The sequence below is a fragment of the Plodia interpunctella genome, chromosome 29, assembly GCF_027563975.2.
Source record: "Plodia interpunctella isolate USDA-ARS_2022_Savannah chromosome 29, ilPloInte3.2, whole genome shotgun sequence".
NCBI lineage: Eukaryota > Metazoa > Arthropoda > Insecta > Lepidoptera > Pyralidae > Plodia > Plodia interpunctella.
Window position 1 is genome coordinate 3,286,954 of NC_071322.1, and position 16,647 is coordinate 3,303,600.

The 16,647-nt window shown below is 36.5% G+C and overlaps 1 protein-coding gene across 3 annotated transcripts in view; it reads right to left on the minus strand.

The window, feature by feature from the left end:
• Nucleotides 1-209: 209 nt before the first annotated feature.
• Dcr-1 (Dicer-1) overlaps nucleotides 210-16,647 on the minus strand; it is a 54,795-nt gene continuing 38,357 nt past the window's right edge. For all 3 annotated transcript variants that reach the window (XM_053766695.2, XM_053766694.2, XM_053766693.2), the window contains 13 exons: nucleotides 15,955-16,500; nucleotides 15,314-15,466; nucleotides 13,632-13,769; nucleotides 12,438-12,531; nucleotides 11,094-11,263; nucleotides 9,908-10,087; nucleotides 9,129-9,216; nucleotides 7,672-7,815; nucleotides 6,407-6,536; nucleotides 6,073-6,163; nucleotides 4,820-4,928; nucleotides 4,156-4,288; nucleotides 210-2,872 (listed from right to left, as the gene is read on the minus strand). In XM_053766695.2, the coding sequence (XP_053622670.1) occupies nucleotides 2,713-2,872; nucleotides 4,156-4,288; nucleotides 4,820-4,928; nucleotides 6,073-6,163; nucleotides 6,407-6,536; nucleotides 7,672-7,815; nucleotides 9,129-9,216; nucleotides 9,908-10,087; nucleotides 11,094-11,263; nucleotides 12,438-12,531; nucleotides 13,632-13,769; nucleotides 15,314-15,466; nucleotides 15,955-16,500 (2,136 nt within the window). In that variant the 3' untranslated portion in view covers nucleotides 210-2,712. The remainder of the gene's footprint in view (nucleotides 2,873-4,155; nucleotides 4,289-4,819; nucleotides 4,929-6,072; nucleotides 6,164-6,406; nucleotides 6,537-7,671; nucleotides 7,816-9,128; nucleotides 9,217-9,907; nucleotides 10,088-11,093; nucleotides 11,264-12,437; nucleotides 12,532-13,631; nucleotides 13,770-15,313; nucleotides 15,467-15,954; nucleotides 16,501-16,647) is intronic.

Below are 16,647 nucleotides of genomic sequence, written 5' to 3' on the forward strand. Positions count from 1 at the left end.
TAACCACAGATATTAGAACACTGTGGTTGAAAGTAATTAAAATGATCGGAAAATATATAACCATATAAACTTTTTTCTTTCTGGCAACTAATCTAGAACATTCAATAGTGTAACTAAAATAATCTATAGCGCTTATGTATTTACACATAAATCAGCACTTTTTTTCTGAAAGGTTCGGTCCAACGTTCTTGATACAATAAAACAAAGAATACAGTAAAAACTCGATTTATTACATCATATTTCGATACATTGTGTTTAAAGATGATACAAATCAGAAAACTCGCTCATCCGCTTTCTCCCTCAGCCGAGACTTGAGCGTCGGAGGCCAGTGCCCAGTTTCCTACAGTTTCGTCTCCACTTCGCACGGTCGTCGGCATCCCTAGTTGTCGGACCATTGGCACGCACATCGTCCTTGATATTACAGAAAGCTACTCTGCGTACAGTAAACAGCATATCAACCCAAATCCATTGCAAACTCGCCGCACCTACTACAATCTAGTTATTTTATTTTATAAAATACTTTTTGGATCACTTACAATGTGACGATACATTATACAGGGTTACTGGTATCAAACGCAAAACCTCCTAAAGACTACTTGGTTACATAAAAACAAGCAACTTTTATTCTACGACTTTTCGTGATTCGTAGTTTTTATTGTTCATATAAAAAATATACAATCTAATTAACGATTCAATACATGTTAACTCTATTAATAGCCGAGCAACACGAGACAGTACAGAACTTTAGTAGCGTAATCGAACACAGAGTTAACGTTTTATAGATACGACATTAAAACTAAAAAAAGGAAAATTTTAGTATTTATTACGTTCAGGCAAAAGTTGTAGAACAAAAGATCCTCTATGTACCTTATGCGCATTTGGAAGGTTATGCGTTAGATACCAGCGACCCTGTATAAGTGTGGGTTATACAAATCGTTCATTATAAATACAGTTTTATACTTAATTAGACTATTTTATATTTTAAATACATGATTATTTTATCTAAATATCCCTTGTATTAATGATTATAAACATTAGACTGATATTAAAATCAAGTTTTCAATTGTTTTCTTAACCTGTCCTGTTATTTATAAACAAAGCACACTATAAACTAAAGAATTTCGTCTCTTACTTTCAATCACTGTAGTATGAAACAAAGTCGCTTCCCGCTGTCTGTCCCTATGCATATATAGATCTTGAAAACTACGAAACGGATTTTGTTGCGGGTATTTTTTTCTATTGTTTAGTAATTTCTCAAATTTGATTCGACGACCTCGATGGCGCAGTGCTTGCCTCTGAACTGAGAGGTCCCGGGTTCGATCCCCGGTCGGGTCATGATGGAAAATGATCTTTTTCTGATTGGCCCGGGTCTTGGATGTTTATCTATATGTGTATTTGTTATAAAATATAGTATCGTTGAGTTAGTATCCCATAAAACAAGTCTAGAACTTACTTTGGGGCTAGCTCAATCTGTGTAATTTGTCCTAATATATTTATATAAATAAAGTTATCGTATATTATATTCTACATACGTCTATATCTTATATTGATAATTTACTCAAGTTATATTTTTCATGAGAATGTTGTGTGAATTATTGTGGGGGTTGTCTTTTAGTGGCGGGTCGTTGACGTTTTTCGAGCCAACGAAACTCAACTGTTTTTGTTCAACGAGCAACTAGTTACTAAACCAGTTGGCAACACTGGTTTGATATAACAAAGTGGCTTTGTTTTTGGTTCAACGCATTGCACGTAGACAAAACAGTTGAGAGTTTTAAGATTACAGTATTTTTTCATTCACACTCCAGTTCGCTCGCGCCGCGCGCGACTTCGTTGGAAGCAAACCAGTTGGGCATCATTCCAACTACTTTTGCAGTTGTGACTAAACCAGTTGGACCGTTGAGCATAGAAAACAGTTGAATAAAACGGTTAGTTGAGATAACGCCCACGACTAGCTGTCTCTACAAATAACTATTTAATCTATCTCCATATATATTTATTTACCATCGTCCCATATGCAGCAATCGTTGGTTTAAATATTCACAGCATTAACCAAAACTAGATGTGATTAACGAGCAAGGTTTAAATGTACATAACATGCACAATATTCCACACGTGCGAAGCAGAGGCGTGGCGCTAGTGAAACGTTGTATCTCCATGACCATGATCTCTACATATATGAATGTACCTAGCTTTCGACCGCGGCTTCGCTCGTTGATTTCCCGCGCGATCAGTTATTCCGGGATGAAAGGTACCCTATGTCCTTCTCCACACTTCAAACTACATGTGTGCAAAACTTCAATAAGATTGATTGAGTAGATAAGGCGTGAAGAGGTAACAAACTTTCGCATTATAAATATAATATTTATAGTTAGACGGACATACATAAATTCCATCCGTGCGAAGCCGGGTTTGCCGCTATTTACAAACGTGGTATCTATATCTCCACGACCGAGTGGTACTCGGACCGTTTCGACCGCTGCGCACGCGCTGTCATTACAATTTTTCAAATTTCAACAAAGACAAGAATCATTATTACTATACGACTTTACATTAATTACTTTGTACTGTGGAAATTTACAATTTTATGAATGATTGATTTTGAAAATGATTTCTTCCTCAAGAAAATTGACGGATTGTGATGACAGCGCGTGCGCGGCGGCCGCAACGCTCTGCGAACCACCGACCGCGATCTTCACATATAAACGTATATTATTATCGTGCCTTATGCATAAGCCGGAGGTGTCTGAGCGCACACCTGGCCGCTGTGCCCTTAGCGATGCGGTAGTTGCGGCCGACACCCTTGAATGTTCCGCGGCCGAACACTTCCACGGACACGCGGACGCGACGCCCGTCGGCCAGACGCTCCGGTTTGCTAAGAGCCCGGGGTAAATAAGTTTAGTCATAAAATAAAAAGTTAATTTTTTTAGGCTAAGAACGTCAGAAATGCAAAATGTCAGTTCAGAAACCCATAATGTCAGGTGTTGCATAATGACAGATAGGCATAAAGACAGATTCCCATAATGACAAATTCACGTAATGACAGATTCACGTAATGACAGATTCACGTAATGACAGATTCACGTAATGACAGATTCCCATAATGACAGATTCACAGATGGACAGGTCAATCTCGAATTGAATAATAAAATAACAATAATGATTGCAAATAAGAATAATAATGATAGAAACAAAATTCTTTATATGTTATAAACGACTAAAATCCAAATTTTCATGTCACTAACTTCAACGGTGTAGAACTTTCATATAAAAGATTTTCACCCCATTCACCCCCTGCGGGGTAGAATTTCCAATAATCCTCTCTTCTCAACTCATCTTCCTACGCCCAGTAGTTTCGGCTGTACGTTGTCTGTCATTCAGTAAATCAGTAATATAATATATATATAATATATATTGATATATATTGATAGTCCCTTCAAATTGTAAATTTTTTGGCCTAATACTCACCCAAAATTATAAACATAGGTGATAATTTTAACAAATATATGAACTATGAAATAAATTTTACTGTAATTATGTTAATTGGTCCACTTAATTTTTAATATATGTATAAGACCTACATTTGTTAATAAACGTCTTTGGAGGAAAGGCCGCGGTGAAGTTTGTTGCGCCGCTTCTTCTACACATGCGCTTTGGAAGTCGGCGGTAGACTTAGTTTAAGTAATTTTTATTCGACGTCAACAAGTGATGTATATAATCCTAAATTGAATCAAGAATTTTGAATTTGAATTTGACCTATCTACAAGAACAAATAAATGGCCAAAAGTTTGTAATTCTGTATCAATAAAGTATGTATGTCTGTCGGTCATCCAAATAATATTCATAGTCGTATTCCTCATGGCTAAGGGTCGTGGTCATTACGTGGAATGAAACACACACAACAACTTTCTTGGCGCTATTAATGAAGTGGTTCGCCATTGCTATACTCCATTTCACACACAAGTTAATAATAATCAACCGGTGTGCAGGTTGTTGTTGCCTCACTGCCTCACGATGTTTTCCTTCACCGGAAGCAAGTGGTGTTCAAATTGGTGTACAAACTCATGTGGCACGAGTAGGATTCGAACCTGGGGCCTTTCGATCCACAGGCGGGCGTCTTAACCATTACACCACCACCGCTTCAAATAAAATACTCACCCAAATTTAGCAGTATCAGGTTCGGCCTCCAGCAGTTCCCTAACGGGAGACTTGGGCGCGGCCGCGCTGAATGCCTCTAACTCCGCGCCCATCAGATTCACGTATGATTTCCACACGGCTCCGAGAGACATTCCTGACAATGGATAAACATTTGTTATCAACTAGCCGTCGCCCGCGGCTTCGCCCGCGTCGATCTCACACGGGAACAGTTTTCCCACGGGATGAAAGGTACCCTATGTCCTTCTCCACACTTCAAACTACATGTATGCAAAATTTCAAGAAGATTGAAGATTGAAGATAGAGCTTGAAGAGGCAACAAACAATCAAATTGACTTTCGCATCCTAACTATAAATGCAAAATTAAGTTTGTTATCTTTCATTCCGGAAAAATAACTGTACTCCCGTAGGAAATCAGCCGCGGGCATGAGCTAGTTACACGGTCACAATCTACTAAACCGAAAACGATAGCCACCAAAATCTACATAGTAGACTATGACTACATTGTGCAATAGAACTTATAATACTTTACAACAAATTCCTTTATCTCGTGTAGAATAATTTGGAAAGAGATTTTTAGTTTAGAAATTGGTAAATGGTATGGTATGTCACCTAAAAACATTCCGTCAAAAATTGTGAGCAACTTCAATGACCTTGAGAAACTTACCCGAATCGAGGAATATGGCGCCGGCGACCGACTCGAACAGATCACCCAAAGCTTTCGGGACTTCAACATCCTCAGCTTGCTCCATTTCGTCTTCTTGTATCAGATAATGCTGCACGTAAAAAGTAAAAAGTGTTTTTATTTCTCCAAAAGAATGTTTACAAAATGGCTTACAGGATAGTAGATTATGTTAGTAGAGACTGACGACTGTTAAGGCAGAGCCTGTGTTACAGCACGCCAGTGCTCTTCCCATATGGGTGGTATATATAGATTTATATATGTGGTATAACTATAAAGTAGGCTAAGACAAACTATTTATACAATAAATATCTCTACCAACACATTTTACCAAAACAATTCGAGGCTAACAAAGCTAACAACTAGAACTTACAGGCTACAGACAGAATTCTAATTTCATAGTTTTAGTGATAAGTAATAATATAGTAATTATATAATTATACAGATATTACATAAAAACGTAAATACATTTATCAGGCAAGTGGAATCAGGAGTTGTTCTGTTTCTTCATAATTTAGGGAAAGAAAAAACTTTGTTATTGTTTTTATGCGAGAAAATCTTGGAAGAGAAAAAATTGTAACGAATGAAATTTGTTATATAGGGACCTGCGAACCAGAAGAATCTGTGTGTAAACTTTGTGGAGAAACAGGAAGAAGGGACCACGCGGTGATTGCGTCTCAGTAAATTTGGATTAATAACAAAAATAATAACATAACATTGTTAGATAATCTTAAATTATACGATCAACTAACGACTGGTGCCGGCTGTGTTCGGATAATTCCATAATAGATTATACACCTAGATCTTTCTCAGGAATACTACTACTATTTAAAAAAAAACCGCATCAAAAACAGTTTTACGTTTTATAATTAAAACTAGCGACACGTCCCGACTTCGCTCGGGTTAAATCATTATATATATATAAAGGACACTGAAAAGATTGTGGTGTGAGGATTATGGGTTAAATCTCGAGGGATTCAAATTATACTCTCTTGGTTTTTCGTTGTTTCCGTGTAATGTTCAAATCAAAAGTAGTTTCGTACTTTTTACAAATGAAAAGGCGGTATTTTATGACATTGACAGCTGTCGTTAGACAGACACGGAAATGATATTTTTGTCACGCGTTAATGCAACAAGACTCTCTCTCTATCTGATGACAATAAAAAGCTTTTATTGTCATCAGAGAGAGAGAGAGAGAGAGAGAGTGGCAAAAATTGAATTTTATTTCAAAATATTACCTCTTCACTAATAGAGTGTCCGTTCTCCTCTTGTATCTTAACGTATTTCGTCAACACTTCGTTCAGTCCGGGCGACATGTGACGGAAGTACCTTAAAATAAATTTAATTAAAATTAGTTTTGAAAATGTTGAGTTGATAAAGCGTGAAGAGTTAATAAACCTACTTTCGCATTTATAATATTAAATTAATTAGAATTTGACCTTCATAAATATTTTCTCACGTCACAACCTAAATTGAATAATATTTACCGAAGCTACAAAATACTAGCGTTTCGGAACTACCATTGCTGAGAATGAGTGTTGAATGAAACTCATTTAAACAGTGTTAACTCACTTATGGAATCCATGTCTGGCGGCTAGTGTAGCGAAAATAGTGTTATTGACTAAAGCTGAGCGCAAATCTGTGAGTGCCCCGGGCGAGTGTCGCCTGGGTTCTTCGTACAAGTGGCGGGTGATGAGGTAATCTGAAACAGACAGACAGACATGAAACACACTCTCACACTCTATGAATACACACTGCAACCCACCGTCTGTCTGACGTCAAATTCTGTCCAAATGCTATTATTACACGTCTTCTGCAGACACTAGCAGAAAATACACCTATCGTTTTATTATCCCAAAATAAAACACAACTAGCGTGTTATCCTAAAATTATAAAATAAATAAATAAAAATAAATAAATAAATAAAAATAAATAAATAAATAAAAATAAATAAATAAATAAAAATAAATAAATAAAAATAAATAAACAAAAATAAATAAATAAAAATAAATAAATAAATATATTAGGACAAATCACACAGATTGTGCTAGCCCCAAAGTAAGTTCGAGACTTGTGTTATGGGATACTAGCTCAACGATACTATATTTTATAACAAATACATATATAGATAAACATCCAAGACCCGGGCCAATCAGAAAAAGATCATTTTCCATCATGACCCGACCGGGGATCGAACCCGGGTCCTCTCGGTTCAGTGGCAAGAACTTTACAACTGCGCCACCGAGGTCGTCAAATACACATTTGACACATCATCACCAATTTCTATGAAATAAATAATCTATCACATCTAGGTGTAAATTTACTTGATACGACCTCGGTGGCGCAGTGGTAAAGTGCTTGCCTCTGAACCGAGAGGTCCCGGGTTCGATCCCCGGTCGGGTCATGATGGAAAATGATCTTTTTCTGATTGGTCCGGGTCTTGGATGTTTATCTATATATGTATTTGTTATAAAATATAGTATCGTTGAGTTAGTATCCCATAACACAAGTCTCGAACTTACTTTGGGGCTAGCTCAAAATGTGTGGTTTGTCCTAATACATTTATTTATTTATTATTAAAAAAAAAAAAAATAAAAAAAAAAAAAAAATTGTACTAAAATAAAAAATCGCAAGTAGCGTGTCGCAAGATGTGAGACTCATTTCTTTATAGGATAATTAGGTAATTGTCCTATAAAGAAACGAATCTCGCGTCTAATCGTTCCAAAATAAAACGTGCCTAGGGTGCAGCTAGCCCACAATAAAACACACCTAGCGTGTAAATTTATTTTAAAAAGTTCATAAACATCTTAGAAAACCTGAATAATTTGTACGTTTACCTAGTATAGCGTCACCCAGGAACTCCAATCTTTGGTAACAATCAGTCAATCGATTGTTGTGATGCGACGCGTGGGTCAATGCTTGTAGCAGCAAAGAGCGATCCCTGAAGCGGTATTGTAATGTCCTCTCTAGGGCATCGTATCCTGGGAAATAAACTTATAATTAATACTAATCCTATTCCCAATTAACATTAAAACTCTACACGCTCTCTCAACCAATCTTCACGAAATTTTGCACGCTATACTATATATTTTGAAGTGCGAAGAAGGACATATGGTACCTTTCATACCACAAAAATAAATGTTCCAGTGAGAAATTTGCGCAGGAAAAGCCGCGGGCAAGAACTAGTCGTTTAAAATCTAATATTTTGAATTAACACGTTTCTGTGACAAAAACTAAATAAGCATAAAGTCTGAAAACGAATATTAAAAAATCCCCGACTTTCAATATTCATTTCGCTACAACTTTTCAATGGCTGAACCGATTTTGATTCAATATCTAAGAGCCACCACATAAAAATTTAGATATCAAATAAAAAAACCGCATCCAAATCTGTTCACCCGTTGATGAGCTACAGTGCCGTACGTAAACAGACAGACAGATACACGCTTAGCGGTCAAACTTATACACCCCTCTTTTTGCGTCGGGGGTTAAAAACTACAGGTTGTTTTTAGTCTATGTAGATGATTTATTTGTATATTTCATGGTATAAGTGGTAATAAATGTCCTGGCGTGTCTATAGCTTACATGCGCAGTAGAAGATTTTATATGGCATTTTTAATGTCGCGCCGATTAGCTAGCTAGGCAAATATTATTAGTTTAAGATTACTTAGTTTAAGTAATTGTTTTTTTTTTGACGTCAACAAGTGATATATATCATCCTATATTGAATTTGAGATTGCTCATTAAGCCATGCGTCATGGTTTTGAACAGAACATTTGTTCAAAAACATAAATTACAACGATAAAATTCTGTTTTTGAACAATGTTCTGTTCAAAACACGGCGCAGGACCCGCCTTTAGACGTTGCGCTTTGTTGGACGTTTTACTACTTAAGACTTTCTGATCGCGAGGGGCGCATTGTACCCAGTTCTAGTTTTCATTGTACATTCTGAAGTTTTAATGACTGTAAATACTCACCAAAGCGGTGGTGGTGTAATGGTTAAGACGCCCGTCTGTGGATCGAAAGGTCCCAGGTTCGAATCCTACTTGTGCTACATGAGTTTGTATACCAATCCGACTGATGTATCGTATGTTCATCGTCCACCACTTGCTTCCGGTGAAGTAAAATATCGTGAGGAAACCTGCACACTGGTTGATTATTAACTTGTGTGTGAAATGGAGAAGGCAATGGCAAACCACTCCATTAATAATGCCAAGAAAGTTGTTATGTGTGTTTCATTCCATGTAATGACCCTCAGTCATGAGGGATACGACTGTGAAGAAGAAATACTCACCAGATAACATCTGTTCCAGTTCTCCCTCGGGGTCCTCTATATACCTCAGCAATGGTGACGGAGGCGCCTTGAGTTCACCGAATATTTGCTAGACAATTCAAAAAAGACACTTATTTTATTTAATGTATTTTTTTATTTTACTTTTATTTGCCTGGGGCTTCGCTCCCGTGGGAATTTTGGGATAAAATCTTGGGTAATGTACCTTTCTAATGGTGAAAGAATTTTTGAAATCGGTCCGATAGTTTCGGAGATTGCCCGCCTCAAATATACAAACTCACAAGGTCACAGACGCTTACCTCTTTATAATAATAGTTACGGCCCCCAAACACAATACGTAATCTATACAAATAATATTTATACATATAATGAAACTGCAAGTGGGCTATATCTGTACATAGGTGATAAAAATCACTATACTATTATTATATATTATCTCAAAATTATATTATATTTTATCTCAAAATTCCCACGGGAGCGAAGCCTCGGGCAACATCTAGTGAAAAATAATTATGGGGGATCTTTCTAATACTCCCAGTATTAGAAAACAAAACATTTTTTTTAGAATTTTTGTCTGGCGACACAAACATACAGACATGTTTGTTCTCGTGTCACGCAAAAACTACTGGATGCAATTTGATGCGGTTTTTACAGTTGCATATCGGACGGTCAGGTCAGTCGTCCGCTGCATCTTTACCTGCATCCACCTCTATCTCATCTGAGCGTTTTATCGGTTCCTTTCACAGCCGTTGAGCGACGGAGCCCAGGACCCCCTGCAATACCTGCATCCATCGTCCGTTTGCATCCTGATGCGGCCTCAAGGAGCCAACAGGTCGTCCGGGCCACGACCAGTTTTCGGGCAAGCTGTCCTGCTGTATGTCTGTCTGTTCGCTGTTGGAGTCCGAGTCTGACGAGTCTTGCGGGGAGGGGCTGGGGGAAGGGGACTTTTTTGGTGTTGGCTTCTGTAAAGGCAAAGACAAAGATTATTTATTTGCAAAAACGTGAGTTTAATTTTTTTTTACAATGTGGAGTTAAAAGAAGAACTCAATTCTACATGTTTCACCGTCCACGTGTATGCAAATTTAATGGTTAACAATACGATTAAGAGTTTACAAGACTTGCATTGAATTTTCTTCTACATTTCGAAATTAAGTATTTTCATTTCCGCTTCAATCTTTCACAATTATATATAGCATTAAAGAATGTACTAATGTGTAATGTAATGTGAGAAGTTATTCAGGGGCTTTTTTAACACAAAATTTTATAACAAAATAAAACACACTATTAATGGCAACTGTTGCTTGCCCAACTCTTTGACAATTTTCCAGCAATTAATGCGCAACTATTTTCGGCAGCAAATTTTCTTTCAAGAAAAGAGTTCATGCTCATCTTTTGGACTCCTTTTCCTCCTGATTTTCTCTTTTCTGTTTCGCTTTTATCTGTATTTCTTGGACATAATTTTTATTATTTTGATTTGTATGTATTTATATATTTATATATATGTAGTCTTATGTATATATGCTTTGCTATTTATATTTTATATATGTAGTTATTATTGTATTTGAGTATGTGGTAGTACTTATTTGTGTTTGATATTTTTGCGCCGCACAACTTTTCTCCGTTTCTCCTAATGGTTAGCTGGGAGAGAATGCTTATAGCATTAAGTTCGCCATTTGTTTATAAGTATGTTTTTACTTGGAACAATAAAGTTTTATAAATAAATAAAAAAAACTATCTTTCCTTTACCGACTACATGAAATTCAATTCAAATTCAAATCATTTATTCAGAAATTAGACCTTCACATGCACTTTTTCTCGTCAATTTCTATATTAATAGCTATTTCTCACAAGCTCCAAACTACCGGCACTTCGGTACGACCACAGCTGAGAATGAAATGCCGAAAGAAACTAATTTGAAACAGATCGACAGGCAACTGTTTGTATAGATGTAATTAGAGTAGAACCCGCCTGTTGCGCGTGGTGTCGCCGCAGATAGGCGTGCGCGCGCGGCAGCGGCAGCGCGTGCGCGGGCAGCACGCGGATGCCGAGCCACGACATGAACACGAGCGCGCCGCGCGGCCCGCACTCCAGCAGGTACGCGCCGATCAGCGCCTCCACGCAATCCGCTATTGATTTGTCTGTCACCGTGACAAATTATAATTACGACTTTAGTATGTGTTTGTGTCGCTATAGTGGCAAATAATGATTTGTCTGTCACGATAACAAATTAAAATAACGATTTTAGTATGTGCTTGTGTTGCTATAGTGGTCCATATTGATTTGTCTGTCACGATAACAAATTATAATAACGACTTTAGTATGTGTTTGTGTTGCTATAGTGGCCCATAATGATTTGTCTGTCACGATAACAAATTATAATAACGATTTTAATATGTGTATGTGTTACTATAGTGGCCCGCGGCGACTTCGCTCGGGTGGTACAAAAAAATTGATAACACTTGGTGATAAAACAAATAAAATGTAATCAAAAAAGAAAAACCCCCCGACTTTTAATATTAATTTCGCTACAACTTCTGAACCGATTTTGATCAAACATGTCTAAGAACCACCGCCTAAAATTAGCTACCAAATTAAAAAAAAAAACCGTATATATGCCACGCACACAGACAGACGGACACACTTAGCGGTCAAACTTACAACACCCCTCTTTTTGCGCCAAGGGTTAAAAATAAGTCAACCCGTTTTAAAAATGTTTTAATTTTAAGTGTGCTTAAAATTAAAACATTTTTAAAACGTTTTGACCTATTTTATTTGTAACGCAATTCTACTTTATAAAGCGCCATTGACTATTAGACCAAATCCAACGGGAATCGCGTACCCCATGTGTTAATCCTACGTATCAGCTACGTCAATACTAAATCTCATTTAAATTGACCCAGCCGTTTTAGCGTGAATTAACGAACATACAAACTTTCACCTTTATAATATTATTGGGATCTAAGGAAAAAATACAATTATTTTTTTTTTATTTATCGCCAACTAGTTTTCGCTCGCGTTAATTTTCCGGGATGAAAGGTACCCTATGTCCTTCTCCACACTTCAAACTACATGTGTGCACAATTTCAAGAAGATTGGTCGAGTAGATACAGCGTGAAGAGGCAACAAACAAACTTACTTTCGCATTTATAATATTATATACTCGAACTATCGTCTTGAAATTGTGCATACAATTTGTGAAAGTTTGTTTGTTTTGTATTAGGATAAATAAAACAAATTGATAGTAAACGCGCTGGTGTAACTGCGACCAGCGACCTAATATAATAATTAAGATCAACACATGTCACAAATTACCTGGAATGCTGTGTTGTGTGATGAGGTTATATGGAATGAAACACCCGCTCGAGTCCTGGGGCACTTCAGTTACTGGAGTTCGTTCTGCGTCCTCCTGTCAAAAGAAAAATGTGATTATGAAGCAAGGTCACCAAATCTTGTCGAGGAATTGACTAGAGAACAATGTATCTGTTTAACAAATAATCGAAGAAAATTAAAAATTTGTAACTGGCTTATTATTCGTTTAACTTTCAACGACCTCTGTGGCTTAATTAATGGTCATCACGCCGGACTGCTACCTGAGGGTGCCGGGTTCAATCCCCGGTCAGGTCAAGATAGAAAATGAAAATTTAAATAAATTCATAACGGCAATAAATTATTATTATTATAATTCATTTTTCAGTGTTTCAGTGTGAATTTAAAATGGTTGCGGTATATATAAGTTATAATGTAAATAATTGATTGATATTCTATTGTATTGAGTATAAACTTGTAAACATAGAATAAGCTATGGACAAGAAATAAATAAAACAAAAATAAATAAAAATACATTTGAATTGAATAGGTGCTGAAGCGATGGTGGTGTAATGTTTAAGACGTAGATTGAAAGGTCCCAGGTTCGTATCCTACTCGTGCCACATGAGTTTGTACACCAATCTGACTCATGTGTAGTAGTTTTCATCGACCACCACTTGCTTCCGGTGAAGGGAAACATCGTGAGGAAACCTGCACACCGGTTGATTATTAACTTGTGTGTGAAATGGAGAAGGCAATGGCGAACCACTCCATTAATAATGCCAAGAAAGTTGTTGTGTGTTTCGTTCCACGTAATGACCACGACCCTCAGCCATGAGGAATACGACTATGAAGAAGAATAGATGGTAAATAAAATAAATGTTATTATGACTCTAATGAAAAGTTCAAATATAAATTGTAAGTAACAAAATTATGATGACATTTGAATGTAATTATGACGGTTATTAATGCTGACTAAATGTATAAAATCATATAATGTAACTATGTATAAGGCAGGTGATACGCACTCTAATATCAATTTCCCATGTTTGTGCTAACTTAACATTCCTACGGCCAATAGGCAGAATATACTGTACCTTACCCTTTTAACAACTCTGTATCACCATGTTCTAAGGAATAAATTATCTATCTATCTATATATATCTAAAAATCGAGGTAAAATTTTGTACAATCACTCACATTAGCCTTGGGGTGTAGCGTGGGCGGTGGTTTGTGGCACGGCGGCAGCCAATTGTCATGCGGCTCGAACTTGGACGCGATCATACGCGCGCCCAAGCGCTTGTTGCGTCCCAAACGATAGAGGTTCAGATTCGACACCTGTGTTAAATACAATAATAGTTCAAAAAACACTAGAAGAACACGCTTTTACAAGTGCACGTAAGTTCATTTGAACATCTTTCTAACGAGGCCAAACACGGCTATGATACGATTTTCCATTGTGGAATGCCAGTGCCTACCTTCAGGCTTCATCATCAGACCTTGAAACCTAATCGTGGACAAAGTTGATTACAAGACTTCTCTAACAAGTCCAAACACAGCTATGATACGATGTTCCATCGTGAAGTTCCAGTTCACATCTTCCGGCTCCATCATCAGATCAGTTGGACACCACCATATTATTGTATTGTCATCAGAACTACACACAGCTGCCGATTTTCATGACGCTACGATCCTTGGAAGATGGTTAAATTGGATACCTTAGATTTCATTACATAGTTTCTTACATACATACAAGTCGACATAATAAAAGCGTGTTAAAAATAGTAACAATCAAGTCCCATCAGACACTCTTTTCAATGTGATACGAGTCTTGTATGACAGCGGGCGCACGTGACGTCATCAATGTTGGAGTCAAAAAGCGTAATACATCAATGAGGATCAAAAAATACTAAAGTTTACTAAAGTATTGTTCATGTAGAATGGCCATGAAGTTCATTGCTCCCACTTACCGATGACAGAGATTGACAACATTCGGCTGCCATTTTGTTTGACAGCCGCACAATATATTTTATTTGAAATTTGCTTTCTATGTAATTTTTTTTTGTTTAAAATGGTACCACAATCCGGTCCCACTAATGTGGAAAAGTCAAGACTACAGCGGTAAAAACGTAAAGAGTAACAAACCAACACAGTTTGGAAGATAGAATTAATATCGTGTACTTTTAAATAAATGTTGACGATTTCTACTGTGAACTTGTATGACCCCATAGGGTACTTGGTATAGACCAAGTTACCGTGTTTACACTATATTGCGATACATTTCATACATTCCGAAACTGTCGTTACTGAAATTGGGAAAAAATATTACGCAGGTGTCAATGGACATTATGGCCAACCTTGATCAATTAAAGTGACATTTTATTATCGTGTTTCATTATGTGAATGCGTTTATACATTATTATATTATATACTATATTTTACATATATATTTGTTTTATACTCAAATTGATATAAAGGGTGTTTTCAAACATCCTTACATATTATAAAAAAGCAGTCCCCATGTCGCGTGTATTGGTCCATCGGTAATAACGCGATAAACTCAAAAAATACCTGATGGATTTTTGTACGGTTTTCACCAATAAACCAAAGTAACCTTACTAGCAATGTTTTCATTTTAGTAATGTTATTAACTTGAATAAAAATTATACAAAAGACATATTTTATTGTGATGCGAATGCTAACAAATTGAATATATGACAAAATATATAAGAATATATCTGCCCACTTTATTTATTCAAGCATTATGCCGATATGGTATAAAATACTCAGTGCTAAAATCACTCTCTATCAGTAAATCTTCAGGAAAACCAACAACCTCGTCAAAAATCTAGTTTCCCTCGATTCATTTATAAAATACATACCTGTTTGCTTCTCATATGGCTGAGTTTCCCCTCGTGCACTGTTGGGTGTGCGCAATATAAATATGCTGTGATGGCGAATTTCAGGAAACTATCGCCTATAGTCTCAAGTCTTTCCAGATTTATACCGTCGTTGGCATTCGACATTGTTAGCGCCTGGAAATCGATAATAAATAATAAAACTGAGAATAAAACAAGCGAGGATGTAATAGTACTACTTTATTTTGCATGGCTTAACACGCGAGGAGAACTTTATTTCCTCCTAGCGTGTCGTGATAAATATAATGGTTTAAACATATGTATTATCTTCATATATTCGTGTTCATCGGGGCTGAGGGTTGTGATCAGTACGTGGAATAAAACACACACAACGGCTTTTCTGGCACTATTAATGGGGTAATTTCATTTCACAAACAAGATAAATATAAACCAGAAGTGCAGGTTTCCTTACGATGTTTTCCCTCACCGGAAGCATGTGGTGGTCGATGAAATGATTAGTGGAAACTTGATTGGTATTAATAATATTTAAGTTACATTTTATTGTATATTTGTTTGTTTCCCTAATAAAAAAAAAATAAACAAAGGATTTGATTGAATTTAATAATTTATCATTCAAATTTCACGGCTATATTTGTATTACATACCTGCAAAATAAGACTAGGACTTGGACCAGGATGTCCTTCCAATTTAGGCTGATAATCGAAATCGAAGTCCTTTCCACTCTGAACCTTCCCTTCTTGATAATAAGGCTTAAACTCGTTCACACAGTCCCATTGACTGATCTTCTTCTCATACATTTCTTTAGTATCAAAGCCTACATTCAGCAATTTTTCGTTGACGTAATCTTTCGAATCAATATCCACATCAATCATAGAGAAGCACTTCATTTTTTTAATTTCCTCGACAGATAAAGACTTTTTCAATTCGGCCAGTAACATGCGTTTGTTTTTCTCAATGCTTTTCAAACAAATTTGACCATTCTCAGTGATTTCTAATTTGTCATTTTTGTATGGGAACATTTCTCGTAAGAGTTCGCTTTCCGGTCGAACATAGCTTGCGTTCGTTGTGTGTTTGTCTACGGCGGGATCAGGCAATAACTCGTTAATTGGACGGTTTTTGTCTATGAGGTTTCCGCTTTGGATTATGTCGTTTTTGTGTTTGGCCACCGATGTTCTGAACTGATCTATATGCTGTGAAAACAAATGGCATTTCGTAAAATCTGAATTATATACATTTATTAAGTTTAATTTTTATTTAGCTTACAAAATTCACATGTGATTTACACAAATTCTTACATTTTAAAACATATTTAAAATCCTTGTTTAGGACTTTAAATA